The following is a 22243-nucleotide window of genomic DNA, read 5'->3' as shown; positions in this document are numbered from 1 at the left end:
TTAACTTCTCTGAAGTGAGCTTTCTGCTCTGGAAAAAAAATCACACAATACATATGGATGTTATAAGGAAGTAGGGGAATGTTGTTTTAAAATGGTCTATGTAGGACCAATCCAAACTCAAGATTATGATATGATTGTGGTATTACAGAGTCTTAAAAATAAGAAAAAAATGGTAAGATGATAATTGTGAGAATGATTATTTGAAAGACAGCGACTTTCTATCAGTAACCATAGATTCTGGAAGACAGTGGAATGGAATCCTAAGGAAAGAAACTTTGAACCTCGAAATCTGTACCCAGCTGAACTGTTGTTATTCAACAGTGAGGATAAAATATAGATCAAAACTGTGAGAGTTTGCCACTCAAATGCTATCAGAAAAACAAAAATATTCAGAAAGAAAAATGTTAAGAACCTACTGTCATTTAATTTCATGAGAACAGGGGCTTTGTTTATTTAATTTCTGTATCATTAACACCCAGTACAATGCCTGGCCTATTTAAGTGTTCATTAAAATTTTATTTGAGGGGTTGGAGTTGTGGCTTAGCAGTAGAGCGCTTGCCTAGTACGTGCAAGGCACTGGGTTCGATCCTCAGCGCCACATAAAAATAAATAAATAAAATTAAAGTAAAAAAAATCTCGTTTGAATGAGTTAACTAAGTGAATACAAAGGAATTATGCAAAAAATGGCTGGTATCAACAATGAGAAGGGCAATTAGTTAATATATGTTTATAGATTAAAGAATTGATTATTTAAGCAAAGGGTGAATCTGGGAGGTAGTTAAAACAATATGGTAGCCAGTCACCAGTGCATGACTATAATCTAACTACTCAGGAAGCTAAGGCAGAGAACTACAAGTTCAAAGCCAGCCTCAGCAAGTTAGTGAGACCTAAGCAACTTAGCGAGATGCTGTCTCAAAATAAAATATAAAAAGGCAGGGGATGTGGCTCAGGGTTTAAGTGTCCCTGGGTTCAATCCCTGGTTTCCCAACTCCCACCCCTGCGGGGGGGTGGGGGGGACCACAACCAGATGGTACTGAAGTGCCAGCCCAGTTTCACATGAAAGGCAGAAAGGTGCTCTGAGGAAGACGGAAAGAGCTGTCACATCTGTCTTAGATTCCTTGACTTAGGCTTACACATGGGTATTTTTTTAAAGCCACTAGAAATATATAGAGAGAAGGCATTACTTCTGACTAAATTTAAAGGAAAAATACAGAAAACCTGATAAGTAAAAACTTGGGAAAATGGGTTTAAAAGAAGGAAAAATAAAAATAATAAAATCATGGTAGAAGTCACAAAATATAGTAATTTGTTCAGAATTATCAGTAATTACAGCAAATGACAAAGATTCTCAGAATGAATGTATTTTGAAAGTTATGGTGTTTATTTTTTTCAATGAGCACACCTAAAACACAAATACCTAGGAAGTTTAAAATTATAATTAGTATTAGAAAAAGGTCCACCTGGAAAATACTGATCATAAGAAAATGGGTATAGAAATATTAGTGTGATACAAAATAGACTTGAAAGCATAGAAACATTGTTAGAAATGAAGAGGGACTTCAGCTGTTAAAGGAAGGGGTCACTCTATAAATAATGGAGCCGTAAAACCTGTGAGACAAGGATGACAGGGTCAACCCTGTGTGTGTTGGTATGTGGGCATGACAAAGGTTCAGTTTTGTGCGAGTCAGAGAACTCAGATATGGTGTGAATTACTGGATAGCAAAATGCACCTTAGGCTTCCTCTGTGACAATATCTTTAAAAAGTTACTGACTTTTCCTGGCTTCATATATAAAGTAACAGCAACAGTCCTCACCTCTCTGCTTTGTTGATCTTGAGAAATAAGTAAGAAAGCAGCCTTGCTGCACACTTCCTGTAGCTTTGGAGTATTTTCCTCATCCATGTTTTTAATGTGATCTCCCTACTTTAATTTGCTGAGAAATGTTTTGCCATCTTCTTATAGCTTAAAAAAAAAAAGTGTAAAATTTGGATCATAGAGCAAAGATTTCAGACACCAGAGAATTTAAGAGACAGAACTACAAATTATGAAGCTCTGGAAGTTGAGGCTCTTGCCTGGTATAGTGTATTTATACATGTTTATAGGCTAGGCTCCCCTTTCCCTTATCCTCTTGCTTTCCTGAACACTTTCCAGCATGAAGGACCAGGGTCTACTTAATTTTCTCTGGTGTGTCTTGTACCCCATTTGACCTTTCTCTCTTCAGTCTTGTGGGGCTCTCCATTCTACATTAGGGAAATGTTTTCTGTGGCTAATCTTGGCAGAGCTCTCCACACAAGTCCCCAGGGGCAACAAGAATGAGAAAACTTTTTTCTTAGAAAATGAACATTTTGCATTAAGGTTTCTAGGGCAAGGGGTCAAAGTAGCATTTATGTTGTATCTGCTACAAAAAAAGGCCAGTGCTTGGCTGCTCCTTCTGCCACCCTGATGAGTTTCAGTCCTTGCTTGTCACCTCTTGCTCCTTATCCTGGGATTTCCAAGGTTGCCTGACTTTCTTCCCCAAAATGAAAGTTCCTCAGCCCATCTGAGCTGTGCATGAAGGGGAGGAAACCTTAGATATAAACACCCATTGCTCATTTGCAATTATCTGCTCCCACTTTTCCTGCCTCTGGATTTTAAGTAATCACCTACCTTATGTCACTTCTTTTGCTAGGCACAAAGGAGTGGGTGAGGGAACAGTGGGTAGCCATAGACCCAGATTTCCTGAATAGGCCTGGCTAGTTTCTGAGGACGTTCTGTGGTATTTTGCTACCTGATGTCTAAGTCAAGACATAGAACTTAATAGAATTTAGCTTGGTGGCAAAAAATGAGGAGGATGTTAAGAGGCAGTCATGGGATCATCAGGTGGGGCTGTTGGGCAGCAGGACCATGTGGCCTGCAAAACTAGAATGGCCTGGCCTTCGAGGGCTGGGGAGATGCATGCCTGTGTCCAGTCTTTCCTCTCTTTGGCCCCTGTCCTTTGCAGGTCTATCACCCGGTATGGACTCAGGCCCTCTGTCCTACCTGAGGCTGTACCTGTATTTTCTCAGTCTCTTAGTTTCAGCTTTTCCTCTGTATGTGTCCTCCTCTGGTCCCACTGCAGGGCCTGGTTTCTCGGCCTGGTTTCTCCAGTAATGGTTTCTGTCTCCAACATATTCACCATCTCTCTTTCTCAGTTCTTTTCCTCCCTCTCAAGAAGAATGTCATTTTTTTCTGCTGTGTTTTTTAAATACCAGTTGGTTTCAGAAGAGGGCTCTGCTGCTTTACCTTTGCTTCCTGATCACCCAGCTTTATGTCTCTTGATGGCACAGCAGACATCCAGCAATTTGCTTTGCTTAGAGTAGACACGGAGCAGCCATGAACTGGGACTCAGCTGCTCACACAGTTAACTTCCTCTTGAGTTTGAGTGACAGTATCCCACCCAAGCAGTCCACTGTCATGCATTCACTTCCTGTTGTTTTATAGGCTTGAGTCTCCTATAAGGAACAGAAGAGATGTGGCCCTACTCTTAGAGCTCTCAAATCTGTATTACCAGCACTAGTGCATGCTTGACTCATAGGCTAGTTCTTAAAAGACTCTGCTGGGCCTCAGATGCACACCATCAAGTATGGTAGGTGGAGGAGCTGCCCCTCAGGAGAGCCTAGCCATAGACAGAAGGCATAAAACAGGCATGGAAGATCCAGAGCAATATGGGGTCTCTCTCTAGCCTCTCCACCCTGTTTATCAAAGAGCTTTTGGATAGCCTTTTCAATGGAAGCAAACGTAACTACTAGAAGGCTCCATTGACCCTGACTTTGTTAGGAGGATGTGTAGTAGACACTGTTCAGATAGACAGAGCTTTGATGTCAAGACAGGATTGTACTTTATTTGTAGCTTGTTTGAAATTTCTCTGGTTCCTCCCTAAGAATAAAATGGCTTCAGTCTAGCTGTAGCACAGGTATAGTAGAGTGAGGGGCCTTTACCAGATTTACTTCTCTGCCCTCTTTTCTTTACCTGCTTTCTTTCAAAGCTGATTATAATAGAAGTGCTTTTGGCAGGTGTCAGAGTTCATATTTTAGATTTATGTATTGGACAGAATGGGCTATCCTTAAAAATAGAAACAGAGGCATCTTTAGTGCTTAATAAGAGTCTTATTTCATTTTCTGAAATGTATTCACAAAGGTAAAACGAAGTTTAAAAAGACTTTTGAAAGAAGTTTCTTTTTTATACTTAAGTATAAGGTTGTTTAGATTGTGTCTTTGGGTTATGTTTTGAAGGTTTCTTTGTAGAAATAATTCTAAATTGTCTTAGAGACCCTGAATTAACAATTTAGTCAATAAAGTTTTTTCTCTCAGCAGACCTCTTTAAATTAGTGAGGTGTGGCATGATGAAGTAACAAAACAGATTTCAGAAAGGAAGTAGTGAAAGTCTATGTTTGAATTCACTGAAAATGTACTAAATTTAGAACAATTCTAGTGTTCTGGGAAGGAGGAACCCAGAAAGAACCTCATGTTTACTTGGTGGAAGTGAGTCGTGCAGTGTAACTTCTTCAGGCAACAGACTTTGCAGCAGGAGCCTCAGTCTCAGCCACTGCTGTGGCCTCCTCAGGAAACACTGGGATTCTTTTGCACACAGCTCTGCAGAGCCGAAAACCCTCCTCATGACTACTCTGAAGTTCCTTTCCTTTAATTTGTACAGTGACTGTGAGTAGACCTATCCAGTTGACTGAATTCATGCAGATTGTTTCATAGCGCGTGATATGCCCAACCATAGTGCATCTTCATGTACTAGTTCTGAAAAAGATATTAGCCGGATGTGGTGGCAGACGCCTATTGTTCCAGCTACTCAGGGTCTTGAGGCAGGAGGATTACAGGTTCAAGGCCAGTCTGTGCAACTTAGTGAGGTGCTGTGTCAAAACAAAAAGTAATTTAAAAAAAAAAAAGACCTGGAGAAAGCTCAGTGGTAACATGCCCTGGATTCAGTCCCCTACATGGGGGAGGGGGAAAAATAAATAAAAAATGCTTTTCATGTGAAACTTTTTTGCAGGTAGAAAGGAAGATGCTCTTTAATAGTGATCTTTTCCCTTCTAACTAATTGTCTAAGCAAGGTTCCTATTTAGATTTTAAAAACTGTGATTACAACAGCCAGTAAAGTCCAGAAAACTAAGATGAAGCTGCTTTTGAGACCTCAGAAGGTGACTTGAATGTCATTAATGAGTCTCTGGCATAGCATCTTTCCAGAGGTACTGTTCTGTGAGTGCTTTGACTACCTGGCTCCTAACTGCTTATCCACCAGGATTCAAATTTCTCTCGCAAAGATGTAATGTATTATAGAATTTGTGCTCTTGCATACCATGTTCACTTTGATCCTGGGTTAAGGTAGTTTCTGCCTTGCTTCTCCTCTGTAAAGTTCTTCTTCCGCCCTCTGTAATTATTAAGTAAGTACTTTGTGTGGAGGTACCTTGGGATTCTATAACTATTTCCTGTTCCTTTTCTATTTATGTTAGTATGGACTTGCAACTTCATTGTGCTCAGTGAATCACATTCTGTGACCATTGTTTGATGCTCAGGTTGTCCTTGCTTTGGCTGGCAGGAACCTCTCCAGGCTGGCTTCTATATCCTGACTTGTCCACATTGGCCTTAAAGACTTTCTTACTTTTGGGTACAATAAGATGTTTCAAGTTCTTGTTCTTTTTTTATTGGTGCATATTAATTATACATAATAGTAGGATTCATTGAGACATATTCATACATGTATATCACATATAAATGGATCAGTTTCAATCCCCAGTAACTCCCCTTGCCTTCCTCTTCTCTCTCCCCTAACCCCTACTGGTCTCACTTCTATTTTCATGTGGAAACTGACACCCCCCTCACCCCCCACCCCGCTTTTCCTTTAGCTTTCACATATGAGAGAAAACATGTGATCCTTGACTTTCCAAGTCTGGTTTATTTTGCTTAACATGATGCTTTCCAATTCCATTGATTTTCCATGCAAATGACATAATTTTGTTGTTCTTTTTGACTGAGCAAAACTCCCTTGTGTATATATGCCAGTTCTCTTTATCCATTCATTGGATAATGGACACCTAGGCTGTTGTACCTGCCCAGGAAAACTGTTGACTTAAACATAGCCATAGAGAGCAGCCATGTGGGCACTGAGCAGCAGAGCAGCAAGGTGGGACTCAAGGCCTAGGGTGCCCATCCCTCACTGCAGTATGCATAACATGCCAGACTTGGAGCCTTGAGATTTAATACCTTCCCTGCTGGGTTTCAGTGTTACTTGGGGCTGTTTACTCTTTGCTACTTGCCAATTTCTCCCTTTTCAAATGAGAATGTTCATCCTGTGCTTATCCCACCGGAATAGACAAACTTTGGAAGTAGACAAACTTTTTCTGATTTTACAGTCTCAAAACTGTAAGGAGTTGGCTTTGAGTCTCAAATAAGACTTTGGACTTTTGAGCTAATGTTGAAATTAACTGCAATATGTAACTATTGGGCATTGAATAATTTATATTTTGCTCTGTGAGAAGTATATTCAGCTTAGGGAACAGGGCAGGATGCTATGTGTATCTCACCAAAGAGTTGAAGTTTAATCCAAATGTGAAGTATGAGAGAGTGGCAACTTAATGACTGGGTTTAGAGGTGATTAGGATTTAAAGTCATTAGGGTGGATCCTCCATAACTGAATTCTGGGGGCTGTATAAGGAGAGGGAGAGAGACCAGGAGTAACAAACATGTGCTTCCGGTCTCTTGCCACGTGATGCCCTGCACAATCTTGGAACTCCAGCAACAAGAATGCCATCACCAAATGGGGGTCCTTGCCCTTGGGCCTGAAGAATCATGAGCCCAAATAAACCTTCTTGCTTTATAACTCACCTAGTCTGTGGTGGTGTGTAATTGGCAACAGCAAACAGACCAACACAGACTTCCTCCTCACCTCGCTCAGCCCTCACTTCTCATGCTGTTTCCACCCTACCACAGGGGTGCCCTCATCACCCCATTCAGGCTCTGACTCCTCACAGGGTCATCTGGGCCACTCTCTGGGTCACCTCCCACCCTTTCCCATGAGATGCCTACTATGCTCAGCTTTTGGACTTGTTTGAGGAGTTGGACAAAGTACTCAACTTGCCTCTCTAGAGGAACTACAGTCTGATTTTCTGGGCCCTCCCCAAAGGCCGTAATTCTGTTCTGGTACTGCATGGCAGCCCTCCACCTTGTCTCAGAGCTCCTACTTACAACTCAGATTTGTCAAGAATTAAAATTATCTTCAGTATTTTATACATGTATTTACACTTACTTTTCAGTTCTTTGAAACTCTTGACTACTGAATAGCCATTATAGTTATAACTCCCCTTTTTAGAATGTGTATCCTTATATAGAAAAAAGATGAGCACTGAATTACCATTAAATGGAAGTATATGGAAAGGGACAGCAACTTAGTATTTGTTTGGAACTTAACCTTTAACTTGCACTTTGGGAATTGGAATTCACTCTGCTTAAAGCTGAGAAAAAAAGTGAAACAGGCATTTGTGGCTGTGGACTGTTTCTTGGCTCTACCTTAGCAAAAATGTGGAAGCTTTTTCTGAGCCAGGAGCCAGCAGATAGCCTGCTGCTGCTTCAGGTGTATGGACTTGGCAGTGAGGTCTAGCACTTAAGATTTTAGAACAGTTTTGGAAAAGCCTGCTGATAGATATGTATAGGACTCCTAAAATCATCTTTCCCTTCACATTTGAGCTGTTTGACTGACATAAATGACGAGAAATATCACTAATTGACTCGCATTGCTATGTGTTATGGCTCCTGGCCTGGCTGATTTCCTTCTCTTCACCTGTTTCTCTGGGTATTCTCTTGTGCAGAACACATACACCAATGCAGATAAATTGCTAGAAGCAGCAGAACAGCTGGCTCAGACTGGGGAGTGCGACCCAGAAGAGATTTATCAGGCTGCCCATCAGCTTGAAGACCGGATACAAGATTTTGTTCGGCGCGTTGAGCAACGAAAGATTCTCCTGGACATGTCGGTGTCCTTTCACACCCACGTGAAAGAGGTAAGACATCAGGAAATAGCAATATAATCTGTCTGACAGGGTCTTTGAACTCCTCTGAAGGAATTTGTATTTGTTCATAATGTGAAACAGTGGACTAAAAGTGGCAAGTTGTGAGATGTAGCCCATGAGCACCAGTGGTGTCAGTGTGGACAGGGAAAGAGCTGAACTCTCTGTGCTTTCTTCTTTGTCATGTGTGTGCACATCTGCCTTTGCTTGGGGTGTCTTCAAGGGTAAGAGTGGCAGGGGGGAGAGGTGTGGATCAGGAGGCAAGCAGGGAAACAAAAAACTGAAAAGATCTCTTCAACTCCAGAAAGAGAAAAGGGGAGTGGTGCACGCATGCCATGTAGCTTAAATAGGACCTACATGTTGTGTGCAGAGTTGCTGGGTTTCCTTTCTGAGTATTTGCCAGTCATGTGACGGAAGTTATGACAATTGCCTTCTGGTTTCTGTCAGACTACTCTGAGACGCTCATAAAAATGAATGTTACATCATATCAAATGTAAAGTACCATCATCAAATGGTACAAATACTAATGTCATGAGTGTGCTCTTGATAATAAACTGTGATAAGGGATAATGTGATATTTGAGTGTGAAAAATTGGTAGGTACTAATCATACCTTACACATTTATAATATTCTTGGTAGAGATCATAAAAAATTAAACTATTATGTAGTTTTTGAAGATAAAAAGGATTTATAATAAAAATTAGATTTTTCAGATTGATTTAAATTGATTAAGGATGTTAATTTGCTGAATCTTAACTCTTAAGGAAAGTAATTCTCTACTTCTCAAAGTACCTTCACAAAGTATCATAATATATTATAATACAGCTCTTTATAAATTGGAAGTTTATTAAAGGGTGCTTCTGGGTAATTTGTGATTAAGCACATGGAAGCTTATGATTATAGGATAAGAAGGAAGGATCTAGGAAGAAAAAACCTCTGAAAGAGGGCAGGATCCGACTTGCCTTATTCAAAAAGGTATCTAAGTTCAGAGACAAGTAAAATTATTTAAAGGAAAAAACTCCATGCCGATTTGGGATGTTGGGCAGTTTATCTGCAGTGAGGTTATGTATAACTTGGACATTTTGGCTCTGGAAAGACCATGCTCTGTTCCCTCTGAAACCCTTTGAGGCCATGTAGCAGGTATATTTGGCCAATTGCTGAGACCCCAAGAGTTTGTGCTTCTACCTGGCCTAGGCTGGTGGGTGGTACTCAGTCCTTTCTGCAAAGGGGCTGGGACTTGATAGTCGGAGACAGTCATCAGAATAGAAAACCAGCATAGCTAACTTCTTTTTCTCTCTTAATAATGCTGTAATTAAAAAAGACTTCAGGGCTGAGGTTGTAGCTTGGTGGTAGAGCACTCGCCTAGCATGTATGAGGCACTGGATTTGATCCTCAGCACCACGTAAAAATAAATAAATAAAATAAAGGTATTGTGTCCATCTGCAGATATATATACATACATACATACACACACACACACACACACACACACATATTAAAAGACTTTAAACTGTGTGTGTACACACACACACACATATTTTAAAGACTTTAAACTGTTTACAAAGAGGCTTTTTATTCCAAGGAGACAGCACTAGACCAGCAAGAAGAAGAAGGCAGGTCCAGACTATGAGCACAGGGAGGTGTTAAAAGCTGTTCCCCAGATACTAGTGGGCATTCTTGTTAAGTCCACCTTCAATGATAAGTGAGCGTTCTTCCAGGGTGGTTTCTTGTGTGGATTCAGGATCACTAAGTCCAGTTCCTGACTCAGCTCTGTTAGAGCTAAACCACCACCTGCTCCCCTGCCTCTGTCAGTTGTTTTTCTGGAACACATATCTGATGAGGTTGTCCCCTGCTCTTGAGCCATCAGTAACTCTTGTTCTATCTGGGATCAGCCAGTGCCTCTAAGTCTTCAGTCTGAGCCATACTTCTCCTGACTGTCTTGGGCTATGTGCTTCTCTTTAGGGCCTCTCCCCCACAGTGCAGTGCCCTGAACTCATGACATTTCAAAAACTCTAAGGCTGGGATGTGCTGCCTCCTCTTCCCCAGGCACAGTTAGTTGTTCTTCCCTGTACCTCAAGCTCTGTACAAACAATGTCTTGGTGTCTTGGGATTATATCTTATCTTTCTTTCCCACTAGTGTTGGTATGTTCACTTGTCTTTATCTTATGCATATTTACAACCTCCCTGAGAAGGAGGAAGAGAGCTAAAGGTGATCTGTGTATGAAAGCAGATTGTGCTTTACTTTACTAAGTAGTGACAGAGGCAAGAAACAGGCCAGGAGCACTGCACAGCCTGGACCACCTCAGGTTAAGAGTTCTGGGTAGGTGTTCAATCACCAGTTCCTCATTTGGGTCCTGGGAGGTGCTGTTGCTGTGGGTGACATAGATGTTGTGGGAGAGGCCCCAGCAATAGTTTTCATAGGGAGCTGATAAAGAAACAGGAGGCAGGAGGCCTCCCACCTGTAACACATGGTACTTGCAATATTTTTCATCAATTTAGCAGTCCAAGTATGGATATAAGTTCTTTTTAGGACAGGAAGTCTTTTCATGAGGTAATATTTGTGATTTTTTACCACTGTGTCTACTCCCTCGGTGGTTTCACAAAGCAGACACTGAGGGACCTTTGGGAGGAAAGAGGTTTTCAGAAGCTGTTCTTGCAGAGGTGCAGTTTGGATTCATTGGTTTTTATATCATCGGCAGCATAATAAAAGCATTCCAGGCAGCAGACCAGGGAGTCTTTGTTGTCACTGAGCCTGGTAATTATTTAGAAGTGGAAATACCTTTTGTTTTCATTGGCTTAATGCTCTAGGAACTTCTAGTATGAATGACTCTGCAGACTAAGGAGATCTTAAAAATTTATCTTATGGATGAAGAGGTTTGATTTCACCGTTGGAGAGTTTTCAGTGCTTGTTCCTTTCTTTTTGTATGAAGGGACGTCATAGAAGAAGAGAATCTGGCATGTTTACCCTGATTGTTTCTTCTCGAAAGCATTCATTAAAAGTGACCTAGGGCCAAAGAAGGATTTTGTGGGCCAGTTGTGCCATGTATAGCAGGACACAGTGTGCCCAGACAAGCCAGGGGTGCAGCTTCAGGAACCCTGGCCCACAGACTTGGAAAGCGGCCAGATTCTTCTCCTCCATATACTCATACTTCATCTAAGCCCCAGCCATTTTCTTAGGGGATTTGTCTTCTCCTGACCAGCTCCAAAATTTCTTTAGTAATCCGTCTCTGTGCTGTTCAAAAACCCTAAAAGTCCCAGGAATACTTGATAGGTTTTATGAAAGAATGATTTCTTCAGTAGTTGTGTTTTGAAACAGGCTGTTGACTGAAAACCCACAGAAGTTTAGAACAAGTTTAATGAGTTTAAAATGAAATTAAAATGAGACAAGGGCCAAGAGGAGGAAATTGTGCTGCTCTTGATTGTTGTTGATAGGTGTTTATGTAAAATCACTAAACATATTAACATATCAAATGAATGTGAAATTGCCAAAAGAGAGAAGTTGTATGAATCAGTTCTTCTTCTCAAGTAGATGGTACAATTTAAAATTTCCTACATAGGAAAGGTGGGGGTAAAAGCTTATCTTTCCTTGAGGCAAGTTCATGGAGCCTTTCAGAGTCACTTGTCAAAGTCCCCAGACACCGAAGTCCCCTACCCTGCTGCTTCCTCCCTCCCCTGAGTGTGGGCATCAACTCTTGTACTGATTCTGGCTCTCCAATGAGGTGATCTCTTCACAACTCATTCTAAAAAGTTCCTGGTCAAGGCAGTATCTGCTCAGGTTTAGCTCAGTGGTCTCTGAGCTAAACCCACCTTGAAGGTTGGTGGTTCGCAGTCTAGATGCAGATATTGACTTTGCCTGTGCTTCTCCGGCAGACGGAAGAGAAAACACTTGTTCCTAGGAAAAGAAATGGCCATATTTTCCACATAGGAAGCAGATATTTTATACTTGGATGTTAGATGCAGCAGGTGGTTGATAGAGATTTCAGCCTCAGTTTCCCTCGGTTCAAATTTGGAAGCAGTCTAGGACCTGTTTCCTCTAAAAAGAATCCTGACATGCTTTACTTCCTTTCTAAAGACTTTAAGACTGATGTTCCCTGCCTCTGCCACCAGTCTCTTCCTTAATGTTGACTGAATGATTTTATGTAAAAGGAATGTTGATTGGACTAAATGTGGATTTTTTGGAGGGTGTTGTTCCCCTACATTTTGCCCTTACTTCTCTCTCTTGCTCTTCCCTTCAGTGTTATTTATAGCTTTTATTCACATCAATTCTGACTGTAATCCTTTCACAATTAGTCCTGCGTCACCTGTCCTCTTTTCCTTTGGAATGCATTTTTTTTCACTGTTTGTTTCACTTCCTCTTTTTACTCATTCATTTCAAAATCTCTCAGGCCAACTGTAATATCCAAGGAGGGATACCAGAATGATTGACCAGAGGCACGAAGCACTTCTGCTCTCGTGCGTATCACACATTTTAGACATTTGTTTGTTTCTCTTAATAGACTTTGAGTTCCTTGAGACCAGGACCATATCTCATTTACCTTTGTGTTCCCCTCTTTTGTCTCCTAGACCTAGACACAGTAGAAATGAAAAATTGTGAAATAGGTGGTCTGTTTCTAAATTTAGTGACTGATATTTATTTTCAAATATAATAATAGCATAACTATTTTCATCTTTCATATTCATTCAGTAGATCCTCAAAATTAGTACCTGACTTAATTGATAATTACCTTTGCAATTTGTGGGTTATTTGAGGCAACCAAGTGGTAACATTGAGCTCTCAACCAGCTTGTTCTTCTGGAATTGATTCAGTGGCCTTGCATTGATTTTTGCCTCAGAAGCATGGTTTCCTAGGAAAGATCATTTCCCCTTTGAATTGGGCTGCAATTCTTGCTGGTTTAAGTAAAGAAATCTTGGTTCTGCTTCTGCAAACTTACACCCTGAACTGGGACAAGTTTTTGTTTTGAGTAATGCCTGAGAAAAGAGAACCTTTGATTTTATTCAGAAGTCAAAAACTAAAGGCCTCCCAACCACCTGGAGATTTTTTGTATTGCAGCATACTAATCTGGCTTTATTTTTATGCTTCACAGCTGAGCATGCAAACTTTCTTCTTTGTTTCTTTGAGCCAGTGCTGAGCTGAGCAGGGAGAGCTGCAAGCCTTTGCCCTGGCCCTGGGTCACTCCAGGCTAGGATGACTTCTGGGCATGCAGTGGAACTCTCTGAGCTGCTTTTCCTCTGGTCCTCAATGAGTATATTCCAGGAGTGTACTAGGAACTTGCCAGTTGAACTTTGAAAGGGCCCAGAGATGTCTTCTCTTCTCCTGTGGAGCTGACAAGCCCCCCAGAAATTTGGTGGTTAAAAAACACAGAAACTGTCTCAAGGTACAGAATGCTTGTGTGTAGACTAGTTGCCTTTTGCTGGGTTCTGCTGACTGTTGGTTCTGGTTCAGAACCTGTGTATCACACCCACCTTCTCTCTCAAAGAAGGCCTGCCTTTGTGTTTAGTGGAAACTGCTCTCTAGTTGCTCTTTTATTCCTGTTTCACCAGGTTCATGTGAACTTGTGTGGTACATGTGCGTTTGTGTTAGTTCACTGCCTTCAACACAGAGAATCACAAACAATTGTTCTGTCACCAGAGGATGTCTTTGGGCTGCCTCCTTAGAGCTGTGCCACCATTAACTCCTGTCCTGTGGCTCTAGTATTTTGTTATTTTAAAAATATTACATATAAACGGAATCCAAAATTTGTAACTTTCTGAGGTTGGCTTTTTTTTCAGCTTGATGCTCTGGAGTCCCATTCCTTTTCTTGCATGTTTCAATAACTCTTTCCTCTTTTTTGCTGAGTAATATTCATAATATGGATACATCAGTTTGTCTTACCATTTACCCCTTGAAGAGTATTTGAGTTGTTTTCAGTTTGGGACTAACACAAAAAGAGAAGCTATGAACAGTCATGTACAAATTTTTGTATTAATGTAAGTTCTTATTTCTCTGAGATCAGTGTCTTAAGAGCACAATTGCTGAGTCCTTTGGTAAGTGCAGTCAGGTTAAAAGAAACTGCCACATTATTTTCCAGACTGGGTGAACCATGTTATGTTTTGTCATGAGAAATGTTATGTGCAACCTCAAGCTTTCTTAACATCTCAGAAATGCAGAATTGATGTGATAAACTTGTCAATGGGAAAGGTTAAGATCCAACATATGATATTTTAGATTGAAAAGTTTGTATGATCAAATCTCAATAATTTTATGTTTAACATTAAATTTTTTAGCTGCGGTCCCTAGTGCATTAAATGAGTTGTGTGTGCTCTTTATACATTTGATTTTTTTATCTGAATGCAAATGAGCAATTAAATGGCCACATGCTAATAAGATCAACAGGAAACTAAGAACCTGAGGTGACTGAGCATTAGATTTTGACTTTGGACTTCAGTTGCCACTTCTGGCATATCCTGGGTCCTTATGTGGACTGTAGTGTCTGGCTTGACATTCTTGTGAAAAAGAAATTAAATGGTCTTCTGTAGGTGGGAATATTAAAAAATAATAGATCTGGTCATTTGTTTTCTCTAGAAATACTACATTCCTTATTAAGTTCAGAAGGCCCTTATGTTAACATTGCATTGCTGAGTCCAAAATATCTGAAAGAACAACTTAGAGGAGGAAAATTTAATTTGGGCTGACAGTTTCAGATGTTCAGTCCATGGTGGTCCTTTCCATTGCTCTGGGCCCAAGGTAAGGCAGAGCATGATAGCAAAAAGGTGGGTATAGTGGGAGAGCACTACTCACCTCATGTTGGATAGGAAGCAGAGCCACTGCGGAAGGGGTTGCAGGGAAGAAGCATTTTTCCAGGGTACTACCAGAGACCCACCTCCTCCAACCACACCCTACCTGCCTGTAGTTACCACCCAGTTAGTCCATTCAAACTAGGATGGCTTGATAAGGTCACAACACTTTGTAATCTAACCATTTCACCTTTAGAATTCCTGTTCATAAAACAAACTCTCCTCAAGTTCAAGAGTCAAATAGACTACAACACAATAATTATGGGTGACTTCAACACACCGCTCTTGCCATTAGACAGATCCTCTAGACAAAAGCTGAATAAAGAAACTATAGAACTCAATAGCACAATCAATAACCTAAACTTAACCGACATATATAGAATATATCAACCATCATCAAGTGGATACACGTTCTTCTCAGTAGCACATGGATCCTACTCAAAGATAGACCATATATTATGCCATAGGACAACTCTTAGTAAATATAAAGGCATGGAGATAATACCATGCACCATATCTGATCATAATGGAATGAAACTGGAAATCAATGATAAAAGAAGGAAGGAAAAATCCTACATCACATGGAAAATGAACAATATGTTACTGAATGATCAATGGGTTACAGAAGACATAAAGGAGGAGATAAAAAAATTCTTAGAGATAAATGACAATACAGACACAACATACCGGAATCTATGGGACACAATGAAAGCAGTTTTAAGAGGGAAATTCATTTCTTGGAGTTCTTTCCTCAAAAAAAGAAAAAACCAACAAATAAATGAACTCACACTACACCTCAAAAACCTAGAAAAGGAAGAGCAAAACAACAGCAAATGTAGTAGAAGACAAGAAATAATTAAAATTAGAGCAGAAATCAACGAAATTGAAACAAAAAAAAAAACCATTGAAAAAATTGAAAAAACTAAAAGTTGGTTCTTTGAAAAAATATAAGATTGACAGGCCCTTAGCCATGCTAACGAAGAGAAGAAGAGAGAGAACTCAAATTACTAACATACGGGATGAAAAAGACAATATCACAACAGACACTACAGAAATACAGAAGATAATTAGAAAGTATTTTGAAACCCTATATTCCAATAAAATAGAAGATAGTGAAGATATCGATAAATTTCTTAAGTCATACGATCTGCCCAGATTGAGTCAGGAAGACACACACAATTTAAACAGACCAATAACAAAGGAAGAAATAGAAGAAGCCATCAAAAAACTACCAACCAAAAAAAGCCCTGGACCGGATGGGTATACAGCGGAGTTCTACAAAACCTTCAAAGAAGAATTAATACCGATACTTTTCAAGCTATTTCAAGAAATAGAAAAAGAAGGAGTTCTTCCAAATTCATTCTATGAGGCCAACATCACCCTGATCCCCAAACCAGACAAAGACACTTCAAAGAAAGAAAACTACAGACCAATATCTCTAATGAACTTGGATGCAAAAATTCTAAATAAAATCCTGGCGAATCAAATACAAAAGCATATCAAAAAAATTGTGCATCATGATCAAGTAGGATTCATCCCTGGGATGCAAGGCTGTTCAATATATGGAAATCAATAAATGTAATCCACCACATCAATAGACTTAAAGACAAGAACCATATGATCATCTCAGTAGATGCAGAAAAAGCATTCAACAAAGTACAGCATCCCTTTATGTTCAAAACACTAGAAAAACTAGGGATAACAGGAACTTACCTCAACATGGTAAAAGCTATATATGCTAAACCTCAGGCTAGCATCATCCTAAATGGAGAAAAACTGAAGGCATTCCCTCTAAAATCTGGAACAAGACAGGGATGCCCTCTATCACCACTTCTATTCAATTTAGTTCTTGAAATACTAGCCAGAGCAATTAGACAGACAAAAGAAATTAAAGGCATAAAAATAGGAAAAGAAGAACTTAAATTATCACTATTTGCGGATGACATGATAATATATTTAACAGACCCAAAAGGGTCTACAAAGAAACTGCTAGAGTTAATAAATGAATTCAGCAAAGTGGCAGGATATAAAATCAACACGCATAAATCAAAGGCATTCCTGTATATCAGCAACAAAACTTCTGAAATGGAAATGAGGAAAACCACTCCATTCACAATATCCTCAAAGAAAATAAGATACTTGGGAATCAACGTAACAAAAGAGGTGAAAGATTTATACAATGAAAACTACAGAACCCTAAAGAGAGAGATAGAAGAAGATCTTAGAAGATGGAAAAATGTACCCTGTTCATGGATAGGCAGAACTAACATCATCAAAATGGCAATATTACCCAAAGTTCTCTACAGGTTTAATGCGATGCCAATCAAAATCCCAACGGCATTTCTTGTAGAAATAGATAAAGCAGTCATGAAATTCATATGGAAAAACAAAAGACCCAGAATAGCAAAAGCAATTCTAAGCAGGAAGTGTGAATCTGGAGGTATAGCGATACCAGAGTTCAAACTGTACTACAAAGCAATAGTAACAAAAATAGCGTGGTACTGGTACCAAAACAGGCGGGTGGACCAATGGTACAGAATAGAGGACACAGAAACCAATCCACAAAATTACAACTTTCTTATATTTGATAAAGGGGCTAAAAGCATGCAATGGAGGAAGGGGATAGCATCTTCAACAATTGGTGCTGGGAAAATTGGAAATCCATTTGCAACAAAATGAAACTGAATCCCTTTCTCTTGCCATGCACAAAAGTTAACTCGAAATGGATCAAGGAGCTAGATATCAAATCAGAGACACTGTGTCTGATAGAAGAAAAAGTTGGCTACGATCTACATACTGTGGGGTCGGGCTCCAAATTCCTTAATAGGATGCCCATAGCCCAAGAGTTAATAACAAGAATAAACAAATGGGACTTACTAAAAAGTTTTTTCTCAGCAAGAGAAACAATGAGAGAGGTAAATAGAGAGCCTACATCCTGGGAACAAATTTTTACCCCTCACTCTTCAGATAGAGCTCTAATATCCAGAATATACAAAGAACTCAAAAAATAACCCAATCAACAAATGGGCCAAGGACCTGAACAAACACTTCACAGAGGAGGACATACAATCAATCAATAAGTACATGAAAAAATGCTCACCATCTCTAGCAGTCAGAGAAATGCAAATTAGAACCACCCTAAGATACCATCTCACTCCAGTAAGATTGGCAGCCACTATGAAGTCAAACAACAATAAGTGTTGGCAAGGATGTGGGGAAAAGGGTACACTTGTACACTGCTGGTGGGACTGCAAATGGATGAGGCCAATTTGGAAAGCAGTATGGAGATTCCTGGGAAAGCTGGGAATGGATCCACCATTTGACCCAGCTATCGCCCTTCTCGGACTATTCCCTGAGGATCTTAAAAGAGCGTACTATAGGGATACTGCCACATCAATGATCATAGCGGCACAATTCACAATAGCTAGTCTGTGGAACCAACCTAGATGCCCTTCAATAGATGAATGGATAAAAAAAAATGTGGCATCTATACACAATGGAGTATTATGCAGCACTAAAAAATGACAAAATCATAGAATTTGCAGGGAAATGGATGGCATTAGAACAGATTATGCTAAGCAAAGCTAGCCAATCCTTAAAAAACAAATGCCAAATGTCTTCTTTGATATAAAGAGAGCAACTAAGAACAGAACAGATAGGAAGAGCATGAGGAAAAGATTAACATTAAAAACAAAGACGAGTGGGGGGAGAGAAAGGGAGAGAGAAGGGAAAGCATATGGAAATGGTAGGAGACCCTCAATGTTACACAAAATTACATAGAAGAGGTTGTGAGGGGAAAGTGGGGGGAAACAAGGGAGAGAATTGAACAACAGCAGATGAGGTAGAGAGGGAAGATGGGAGGGGAGGGGTGGGGGGATAGTAGGGGATAGGAAAGGTAGCAGAATACAACAGTCACTAATATGCCATTATGTAAAAACGTGAATGTGTAACCGATGTGATTCTGCAATTTATATTTGGGGTAAAAATGGGAGTTCATAACCCAATTGAGTCAAATATATGAAAGATGATATATCATGAGCTTTGTAATATTTTGAACAACCAATAAAAAAAATCAATGATAAAAAAAATAAATGTAATGAATAAAGTAGATGTTGATTGATGGGTTGAAGAAAAAAAAAAAAAAAAACACACGAGATCTGGAGGGACACCTTAGTGCTAGTCCAAATCCTAGCACTCCTTAACTGGCTGAATGAACTGAGCCAAGTCACTCTGCAGTGCTTCAGATTCTTATAAAACTCTTGACATACTGCTTTTCTTAGGGCAACTGCAAATGCTCCTTTTTCTCACTTCTGTTCCCCATTTTAATTTACTTGATAAAGATACGAAGATGTAACTTCATAGGTATGATTTGGTCTTCTGGCCTCACTGATCTTTGATCAACAGTAAGCACCTACATCTCCCCTGCTTAATTCTCCCCCATTCTTCAGTACTCACTTTGCTCTGACCTGATAAACTTGAGATCCTTCCTGGGATGCACAGTCTGCTGTGTCTCCAGCTTTGTTCCCTCAGAGCCAAGTCAGCTGCTAGAGATTATCTTTACTCATGGGTTCACCATTCATATTGTCATAAGTCATTTTGCATATATTACTAAATACTTCTCATCCCTGCAAAGCAAATTATTTTTCCCCAAATAAACATGTATAAAATATTCGTGTTGTCCATTGAAAAATGTTATGATATTATTTAAAAGAGTTTTTTTGTCAAAATAATGTAGAACTATTTTTTTCTATAGATTAATTTAAAGTGTGGTTTAAATTAATGAAATTTCTATTTGGTAATATTGGATCAATATTTCCAAGTAAGAATATTTTTATGCCTATGGAGAAATCAGAAGTTATTGTAACAAATCACAGGAAGCTCTAATATATCTGACATGCAGTAGTCACTGACCCCAATGATTATTGAATAAATTAGTCAGTGATATGTTATCTTCATTTGTAATTCAGTGTTGAATAGAGATTAAAATATATAACTGTACACTGACTTCAACATTTTATAGTCTTGTTGAAGGGTTATCTCTGAGTGGAGAGTTGCAGATGTCTCTAATTAGCTGGCTATATCTAGGACTTCAGGTAATATAAAAGGTGAAGCAGTGTGGCAAAATGCAGTATTACAGGTCCCCTAATGACCAACTGAAACCATGTGTGCATATGTAATCTTGTTCAATTTCAATAAAAGGACACTTTTATATTCTTGATTTCTTAATTTGATACTCAGCTTAATGAATTAAATGTTTTATTACTTATCACGACATGTCTTTGATTCATTGAAAGAGGAAGCAAACTCTCCATGCATGTTTTCACTCATGCAGTCTGCACTGTCCTCATGGTCTTAGTTTGTATGGACAGAGGAGAGGCAGAAAGGCGGAGCACAAGCAGTTACTAACTAGGGTCTTCCCAGGAGTCCCAGGACAGCTTCACATCTCCAGTCAAGCAAGGCTTAGAGAGAGTGACAAGGCCTTTTTTTGGTTTTGTTACAATTTGTTTGCCTTCTCTTCCTTTTTAAAAAGCTCAGAATTCAGAAGAGAAGATCAAGAAACAGTTGGTCTTTCTGCCTGAGACCACTGGTGCTAGTGGCAGCATCAAAACACCCACTCTTTTGCCCCCTTTGCTTCTTGCTGTCCTCCAGAAGACTTCTTCACATATGGTCTAGAGGAAGCAAAAGACCAAAATGGGCAAAGGTTTTGTAAGAAAAAGTTTGAATGGAGAATTGCAGGTGTCTCTAATTAGTGAATTTAGGTCTAAGTGAATTTAGGTCTCTGTTTCCAGACAGATTAGATCCCTGGTATTGAAAGAACCGGATAATTAGGTCTCCAAACTGGGTCTGCTGATCTTTATGGAACTGTGTACAGAGACTTAAGAGACTGCAAACATAGTTGTGATTTTTTAAGACGGGAGATTTTATACATTTTCTCAGGTTGAAGTTAACCCTGGGCAGAGTTGTAGAGGGTAGAGGAAGGAGTGAATGAACCCCTGATAGCTTGCTAACTTTGTTTTGTTCTTCACTAGGTTTCTGTTTGGATGCAGGGCACATGGTAGAGTTAGTGGGTAGGCTTTTAGCCAGGTCTTTCAACACTTAAATTTGTAGACAAGACAGCTAACTGGGGCGGTCTGTTAGGACAATGACTCAAGAGTCTGTTGAATGGCTGTAAAAAGAAACAGCTGAGTATGTCAGCCCAAGACCAAGACACTCCTCTTCCATTCTGCTCTCCATGTGGAAGATGCCAGAAGTGTTTCCGATAGTGAGATGTGACTCATACCCAGCTTGTAAAAAAGGAAACAGTTTCTAGCCCAAAGCCACAGTGGACTGTACTTATTAACAAAGGTGGTAATGGAAGATGATGGACCAGTCTTCTTGAAGTTCAGCAGACAGACTGGCTTATCTCCTCATGCCACTTTCTATCTGAGGAAAAAGACTTCTCAGTGGGATCTTTGAACTAATACCACCTACCCTCTTCATGCGTGCATAACATCTAAAGAGATTGCTCATCTGAATTTGAGCATCCTGAAAACTTCATTGTGTTGTGTTGAGAACTATTTATTTTGTTTTGAGAACAGAATTGGTGCCATAGCAGAAATAATTGTTGCTGCATTAAAACCCTTGCATATGGAACTGTCAGTGCGGGAGTTGTTATCAGATGGTGTCAGCAGGGCTGGAGGAAATGTCCAATGTCATTGGCAGATCTCTGGACCCACACAGAAAGTCTGTGAGTGGTTGGACTGATGTGGAAGGAGTGTATAGTCGATAAGGATCTGCTAGATGTCGTACTTCAGAATTAGGACTCAACCAATTTCAGAAGGAATAAGTCAAAATCTGTCATAGGAGTTTCACCCATGAATCTTAATATGCGAGTCTGTTTTGAATCAGAACAGAATTGGGTATTGCATAGGTGGCAGCTGTATGTGTTTAACAAGAATATGATCTTATACGTTACACATCTTATTGTTGTGTAAGATCAAGAAAATGATCTTACACAAGAGTGGGGTGGCGGGGTGATGGGGGGGGGGGACAGACACCAGTGGTAGCAGCTTGCACTCTGGCTCCTGTTTGGGTTGTGGGTATTTTGTTCAGTTCTTCAGTTCCCACTTTGAGAGCAGAGCATGTTCTGAGGAGAGTGAGCTGGTGTCAGAAGAGGTGTAAGTCATGCTGCTCCAGCAGACCTCAAGGAATAAAATATTAGCCCAGGGAAAAGGCAAGCAGTGGGAGTGTGCACCATGTTCAGAGACTTGCATACTTGTCATGGCAAGGAAGAATTGCACTTCACCTAGCTGCAGACTATTTCATGGGGACAGTGGTCAGTCTCTAGATGACCTAGAGTGAGGAGGAACTTTTCCCAAACTTGACACTCCCAGTTGCCAACACAGAGAGTGTGTCTAATCTGTTGGTGAGACAGAAAGAAATCTAAAAAGTTAAAATAAAA

At 39.9% G+C, this 22243-nt stretch overlaps 1 protein-coding gene across 2 annotated transcripts in view; it reads left to right on the top strand.

The window, feature by feature from the left end:
* Positions 1-22243, top strand: part of Trio (trio Rho guanine nucleotide exchange factor) — a 338720-nt gene that overhangs the window by 171903 nt on the left and 144574 nt on the right. For both annotated transcript variants that reach the window (XM_076857460.1, XM_076857462.1), the window contains exon 11: positions 7831-8022. In XM_076857460.1, coding sequence (XP_076713575.1) covers positions 7831-8022 — 192 coding nt within the window. The remainder of the gene's footprint in view (positions 1-7830; positions 8023-22243) is intronic.

The sequence above is a fragment of the Callospermophilus lateralis genome, chromosome 5, assembly GCF_048772815.1.
Source record: "Callospermophilus lateralis isolate mCalLat2 chromosome 5, mCalLat2.hap1, whole genome shotgun sequence".
Classification (NCBI taxonomy): Eukaryota; Metazoa; Chordata; class Mammalia; order Rodentia; family Sciuridae; genus Callospermophilus; species Callospermophilus lateralis.
The sequence above is the reverse complement of the archived record's forward strand: the minus strand, read 5'-3'. Positions and strand labels throughout refer to the sequence as shown.